This window comes from Garra rufa, chromosome 18 (assembly GCF_049309525.1).
Source record: "Garra rufa chromosome 18, GarRuf1.0, whole genome shotgun sequence".
NCBI lineage: Eukaryota > Metazoa > Chordata > Actinopteri > Cypriniformes > Cyprinidae > Garra > Garra rufa.
In genome coordinates this window covers 26,264,547-26,272,655 of record NC_133378.1, presented here as the reverse complement: position 1 = coordinate 26,272,655, position 8,109 = coordinate 26,264,547, and the positions used below count along the sequence as shown (strand labels likewise).

The 8,109-nt window shown below is 34.8% G+C and overlaps 1 protein-coding gene across 1 annotated transcript in view; it reads left to right on the top strand.

The window, feature by feature from the left end:
* Nucleotides 1–8,109, top strand: part of scn8aa (sodium channel, voltage gated, type VIII, alpha subunit a) — a 72,853-nt gene that overhangs the window by 19,495 nt on the left and 45,249 nt on the right. Inside the window, 3 exon segments of the mRNA XM_073822879.1 lie at nucleotides 72–241; nucleotides 2,920–3,011; nucleotides 7,607–7,828. Of these exon segments, the coding sequence (XP_073678980.1) occupies nucleotides 72–241; nucleotides 2,920–3,011; nucleotides 7,607–7,828 (484 nt within the window).

Here is an 8,109-nt window from a genome sequence, read left to right as displayed (position 1 = left end):
AGTAAGTATTGATCCTAACTACTTTCCATTCACATCACAACATCATAAATATACACGTTTGTGACATGTAGTTTCATTTTGTTAATCCAGTTAATTTGGCTCTTTCCTTCAGGTATACCTTTACTGGAATTTATACATTTGAATCAGCTGTAAAAATCATTGCCCGTGGATTCTGTATAGATGACTTCACATTCCTTAGAGATCCATGGAACTGGCTGGATTTCATGGTCATCTCGATGGCGTAAGTATTCTGTCATTAATGTAATTATAAACCTTGTCTGATTGGTGAGGTACCAATATCAAATGATTAAAGTAATTTAGTTGGTCGGTATTATCACATTTGCTTAAAACATAATTTTCAGTCTCATTTTTGTTTATAATGGATGGTGAAAAGAAATATTGGTAAAGCTGTTCACACCGTATGTGGGGGATGCAGACAACACATTTTCAGCTGTTATATTCTGTCTCTAACTGAATGAACATTTTTAGGTAGCATCTTTGTGGATATGGCAGCTCTGCTCATGTTTTGTCCAGTTCCTCACAGCTCTGCATTTGTCCTTGTGACTGTTTTTCTTCTCATCTCTCTGCTGCTCTGTGAACATACCTGGTTTTTGCACCGACCCAGAATAGTCACTCTATTCTTCTCTTCTGAGAATTTTCATCGTTCAGATGTTTCTACCGATCAGTGTTTAGAGCCATTCACCAACAACACGACTCCCAGCAGCCCACGCAGAAGACTCTCTCCCTCTCTCTTCCTTCTCTCACTCGCTGACTCTTTCTGCCTTCCTAGTTCTCATTCTCCATTTTTCACTGCATCTGTTTTTTGGGCTTATTAATCTGTTCTGTTTTCTGTAAACATACCAGACACATTCATCTATGATATATTGTATGTCTTATAATAACATCATCATATGACCATGTTTGTTTATGAAAGATAATAGGGTGGGAGACAGAGATTAGGTTTTGAGTTGCTATGCCAAATATCTTTTATTATTATTATTATTATTATTATTATTAATAAATGATATTGTATATATTAGGGATGGTATCGTGATAGACTGTCTCTATATTATTGTGGTCACATGATGATATGAAACGATAGGTCTTCCAGATAAAAAGTGTAGTTTTTATAATATATTTAAACTTCTTATTCTAAACATAAAAGGTCTTTAAAGTAGTGTTTTGGGCCATTATGCATTTGCACAGTATCTTTCAAACTAACTAAAAACGAAAGCACAATATGGCTTAATCCCTTCATCAAGTCTGTTTTCGCTGTGCGTTTCAAAGTGAAGCACACACTTCATTCAGGTGATCAGCTCGTGATCCGGTGTTTTCCGTGGCTCATAACGGCTCAGTTCACAGTGAATGCTGTGAACTCGTTTATTGCATGTTTGGAAACACATGGCCACCAGCTATGCTTTATTTTTGCGGCAGATGATTATAGAATTTCACTAGGTTTGTAGTTAGACACGTTTTTGTAAGCCTGTTTTCACTGAAGCTGGTGTTTTCCGACAAAATAAAAGCTCTACTGCCGTTTCCTTCAAAATAAAAGCTTAAAAGTGCAGTATCAATTGCTGACAGCTATCGGTTTAAATGAGTAACATTACTGCAGTCCAAAAGCAAAAATAATATACTGTAATGAAATATACAGTATATATATAATAATGAAATATTCACTTTCATATATGTGACATATGTGATATTGTTAGGATAGAACAATATTTGGCTAAGAGACAACTATTTGAAAATATGGAATCTGAGAGTGCCAAAAAATTTAAATATTGAGAAAATCGCCTTTTAAAGTTGTCCAAATAAAGTTCTTAGCAATGCATATTACTAATCAAAAATTATATTTTTACAATTATATTTACAGTAGTAAATTTATAAAATATCTTCATGGAACATGATCTTTGCTTAATATCCTAATGATTTTTGGCATAAATAAAAAAAGTGATAATTTTGACCCATACAGTGTATTGTTGGCTATTGCTACAAATATACCTGTGCTACTTAAGACTAGTTTTGTGGTCCAGGGTCACATATTTTACAGTGCAATTGTTTTACAATATGGCTATTACTGTCAAATAACAATAATGTAAAATTGTTGTTATTATTATTATATTGTAATTAGTTTGACTTCCTAACACACAAGTGTGAATGTAATTTAGACTGAGACAGTATACCACAAATAAAAAGAGGGTTGGGTCTCCTTTAAACTTCAGGTACAAGTCAATTCACTGACTTTTTTCTGACTTTGGTATTCTGATATCGTTACATCCCTAATATATATTCTAACATAATAATTATATTATAAAATTCATGATTAGTCCACATATTCTATCTGAAAGATAACTTTAGTGCATATTGCATTAGTATCTTTACTTTCTTTCAACATGGAAAATATTCATTGTATAATATAATAATAATAATAATAATAATAATAATATTTTTTTCTTTTCTGTCATCAAATGATTTGAATATTTGGCATTTCTACTTTGTATTGTAACTACATTAATTTCCCCTCCCTTTTTTTTATAAAAACAGATCATCTTAGTCTTCATATGGAAGTCATCGAATACTAAGTCATGACCATGTCTCCATGTAACTTTGATCTGATCATTGCAGGTATATAACAGAGTTTGTAAACCTAGGCAATGTCTCAGCTCTGCGCACATTCAGAGTTCTGAGGGCATTGAAAACAATTTCTGTAATCCCAGGTAAGAGAGCGTGTGGGCGGGAGGGGTGTCGGGTCGGTGTTAGGTGTACGTGTGTGTATCTTGGTTTTCTTTTCCTTCCTTTCCCCCCGTAGTGGACAGGCTCTGTGAGTGCCGTACCTCCTGGTGGTTCGTTGGCGTGGTGGTGTTCTTGGTGTGTTTGTGGTTGTCATTGGTGTCTGTGTGTGATCCTCCCTTATTTCAGATATGTAACAGAGTTTGTGGACCTGGGGAATGTATCTGCGCTGAGAACATTCAGAGTTCTCCGAGCATTGAAAACTATCTCTGTCATTCCAGGTGAGACGCAGTTTTGACGCTGAGGTTAACTTTCAGTATGACCCCCTATTACTACTCAATTTGAAATCTTTTTTTTGTTTGTTTTTTTTGGACTTCTCTCATTATTTTAAGCAGAAATTAATTTGGAGAGGACCATTTAATTTGCTTTTTCAATCTCCAAAATTATCAAAAATGGTACTTATACATTTTTGATAGGCTTTGCAGTCTACTATCAATCTCCAGAGTTCCTTTTAGAAACTTCAGAGCAGATTAGAGCAAATTAGAAAGCTTTAGCGACTGAACCCCTGTAACCTCTTTCATGTAGGCAGTACACGTATCTGTGAACAAACCCTGAACTTGCATCAACTCAAGCCACTGTATTATTTGTAGGTTTGTTGTTGAGATCTTGCTAAAGCAGATCTTTGTGTTACATAAGGCATATTTTATTTCATATTTTACCAGTAAGGACTTTCTAGTAACCTTAAAAATCAAACTATAAAGGTTTGAACTCCTTAATTTAGCTGATTAATATATTAGGAAACTAATAGACCTTTTCAAACTAGCCTCCTGGCCTCAGAGCACTAGAGTAGATATTTTGTTCCCCAAACTGAAAATTGCATAGCTCTCAGTGAGTTCCCAGAAAATATATACTTGTTACTTATTTATGAAGACTGCCAAGCCTAGTTTGTGGACATATTTTATGCTGCATGATGCTTTGGAAGTCACTTGCTTTTATAATATTAGCCTACTAAATGCTTGGCTGCCTTTTATTTTATTTTTTTGAAAATTCATTTTTCTTCACTTTTTTCCTTTATTTTGTATGAAACTCACAACTTGCACCTGGAAATAAAATAACCAAAATAGTGCAGATGGTCAAGGAAAAAGTGTTTTCATTGTATTTGTGCAGTTGTTTTTATTTCTTTCAGGGGCCTTGCAAAAACGCCAGACCTTTAGCTTAACGTCTTGACACATTAGCATCATATACAAGTCATTTTCAGTAAAATAACAGGATTTCTTTAGCTGACTAGGTTTTACTGCAAGTCATATTTGTCATCCTGTGTTATTTTCAGTAGGGCTATGAACTAAAGCCTACTCATCAAATCTCTGAGCCCTGTGAGATTTTTCAATGTTTTGGTGGGGTTTATGGGTGAGAGATTTGTAGTATATCAATATCAGTATATCATTTGAGTGTCTGCTGTTCTGAAGGTAAAGCAGCTCTTTTGTATTTGGGAGGGAGTTATGAAGGATTCAGTGCAGTTCTGATGAGTTTAGCTCAGCATGTCCGATGGAGCCTTGGAAGATTTTTACACTGGACTTGTTTCTGTTCAGCCTACGAGCTGAAATGACCTGCATGCAATCTTCACCCCCCCTAGTCCCTGCTTGCCTTACTCCCCCTATGTCATGGCCCTCTGGTTGTGCTGCAGTATTTATAGACAAATGGATGTCAGGCTGTTCTCTCTGTTTCAGGGAGCCCTCCCTTTATTGTCAAGAGAATTCCTTAGAAGCTTATCCTTTGAGAACCTTAAACTATTATTTTGGAATGCTGGCATTCAAAAAGGTTTCAGGACTGATTTTTGCATGTCCTGAAATAATATATAAGCATTGTAAGCATTTATTAAAATCACATTTCAAGCAGAATAGTAAATTATTCATGTGAATAGACCAAATGATGGGATGGCTCCCAAGCAGAATTTGTGTAAAGAAGCTTAAAGTGTATTTTGTGGTTCTGTTATTTATACATTGTAATTCTGAATTAAAATAAGGATTCAAGGTATGATATTATAAAAAAATAATAGTTATCAATTAAAGATGATGCTGAAGTGAATCCCTAAAGGAGAGAGTTCACCCATTAATTACTCACCCTCATGTTGTCCTAAACCCATAAGATTTTTGATGAAATCTGATAGCTTTCTGAACCTGCATAGACAGCAATGCAACTGACATGTTGAAGGCCCAGAAAGGTAGTAAAGGTATTGTTAAAATAGACCAGGGTTCCTGAGAGAAAAATACTTGGCCCACGCTAATTTAAAATAATGTGACATGGGAACCCATTATAATCACTGATGCTGCCTGTACTGGATTCAGCGAGACGCGACGCGACGCGACACGACAAATCCCCATTTTTTTTAACTTTACATGATTTGCAGCGGCCGCCTTGTCGCGTTCAGTGTAGACAGCCACACTGTGTCCTAAATAAACGCAATGCAACAACGCGACGTGACCAAATCATTCAAATATCACAGCTATTCAAAAGCGAGAAGCGCACTGCACTCCCAACGAAATGGACAAGTTTGTAATCTAATTCATGAATATTTAACCTATTTAGTGTTATTACAACTACATACTGAGTGACTGATACCTTCTTTGTCATGGAAAACACATATTTGTTTGCCTTGAGTTCAAAGTTTTAATGTTCATGCTTGCTTTAATTTATTTTAAAGATCTGATGTAAACTATTTGCTGTTGCTTTCAGTATGGCTATAAATGTCATGCATTCAAACTCGCATCATTACCTGAGATCATAGGTGCCGATTTATGTTTCTGCCTGTGGGTGCTTAACCACCCCACTCCCCCAAACCTGCAGTTTGTTTGTTTCTTTTCTTTTTTTTAAATAGCCTATAAAATAAATTTTTACCACTGTTTACATGACTAAATAATACGTTATCATACACATGCGCTACAAATTTAGAGTTTTCACATATTTCATTCTCATTACTTACTCATTTATTATACTGGGTTTTAGTTCTTTTCTAGAGTATACTGTGGGATGGTGCGTTTGATAAATTCGCTACACAAAATGTATCTTGTGAAGTGAAACACACGTACTGCAAATACATTATAAATAGTGTATTACTAAATTTAGTAATCAACACACATTTTTTCTTATGAGGGCTGCGCTTCACTAAATAAAATTATATACATGTTTACAATAAGCACTTATTTGCGCATACACAGGACAAAGTTTGAAGGGCGCACATGTAATATCTGAAGGCACGCAGAGCCATGATCTCTATATAGGAGAGCAAGCCCGCTGCAAGACAAAAGATTTGTGCTGGCAGTCTCATATTACAATAATGCACTCTTGACATTTTCCATTAAAATAACGCCAAAACCTGCCTCAAATAAACTATGAAAACAAGAATAAATCGTACAAGCTACAATCCACTTCTTATTGTTTAAAATGAGAATATCTCAATGAAAACTATTTGAGGAACCCTGAAATAGACCATGTGACATCAGTGGTTCAACCATGATTTTAAGAAGCTACGAGAATACTTTTGTGTCCAAAGAAAACAAAAATAACTAATTTATTCAACAATTTCTTCTTCTCTGTGTCAGTGTTCAGCAATGTCCTTACTACCTTTCTAAGCCTTGAACATGGCAGTTGCATTGCTGTCTATGCAGGGTCAGAAAGCTCTTGGATTTCATCGAAAATATCTTAATTTGTGTTTCTAAGATGAACAACAGTCTTACGGGTTTGGAATGACATGAGGGAGAGAAATTAATGACGGAATTTCCATTTTTGGGTGAACTGTCACTTTAAGAACCCATATCAGTAGTTCTCAACTGGTTTTGTTTCAGGCTCCAGATTTACATTTAAAATAAGGCAAAATTGGTTTAATATTCTTGGCAGCCAGTAATTTATCTTACAAAACTCATTAGGCCAAAAACCATGTTTATGATGAAGGCACATCAAGCATCATGTTCATGTTGCCATCTGTCTAAATTGGCTAGCTTCTACCAAGTAACAGATGATTTTTTTTTTCTGAGTTTTATTGGATCCTTGGCCTTAGATATCAGCAACAAAAGATATGGGAAATGCTTTCTCACTCTTTCTCTCATATTTACTATATATATTATACACACACACACACACACACACACACACACACACACACATAGCATTATCAAACTAAACAATTCCACAATTTCCTTGGTAACACTTTACAGTAAGGTTCATTAGTTAACTACAATAATTAACATGAACTAAGAATGAACAATACTTCTACAACATTTAGTACTCTGAGTGATTGTTAATTTCAGCATTTACTAATGCATTATATAAATCAAAAGTTTTTGTTAACATTAGATGATGCACTGTTAACTAACACAAACAAAAAATGAGCGACCTCATTTCTATTAACTAACGTTACCAAAGATTAATAAATAGTGTAATAAATGTATTGTTCATTGTTCATTTATGTTATTTAATTCATTAACTAATGTTAACAAATGACGTCTTATTGTAAAGTGTTACCATTTCCTTTTATGGATGAAGAGTCTTCAATAAGCTATCAAGAAAAATACATAAATTATACGCACAAAAAAAACAAGAAATATATTACATAATTTCTATAGGGTTAAAACACACCTGGACACAACCAGTTGGGAACCACAGATCTATATAGTATGTATATAAGATATTCATGAAATGTCAACATGGCCTTACATCTATAAAATGTAAATTCCTCACATCATACCTTGAGACTCCTTTTAGACAATTCTGGGACTTGAACACACATGCAACGGTCTGTGCCTTTTTTGTGTGTGTGTGTGTGTGTGTGTTTGTGTGCATATTTGTGTGTGTATGTGTGTGCATATTCGATATCTCATAGGTCTGAAGACCATTGTTGGCGCTTTGATCCAGTCGGTGAAGAAGCTGTCAGATGTGATGATCCTCACCGTTTTCTGCCTCAGTGTCTTTGCCCTCATTGGTCTGCAGCTCTTCATGGGAAATCTGCGGCAAAAGTGTGTCGTCTGGCCTATCAACATCACAGAACTATACCAGGCCAATGGCAGCCATGCATTCAACTGGGATGAGTACATCTTGAATGACAGTGAGTTTTTATTCAGTTGTCACACATAAATGACTAAAATAGCTAGGTATACAAAATATATTAGTTTCTGTTGAAAAATACTATTATTTTATTGTAAGCCTAAAAAAATAAAATGATAATATTTACTTTTTAATTCGAAACCTGATTTAGCAAGCTTTTATTTTGACGAGTTGCCTGCAAGTATACACGCAAGTATAATTTATTTTTATTTTATACAAGATTTATGTTTTTTAAAGTCTCTTCTGCTCATCAAGCCTGCATTTATTTGAACCAAAGTACAG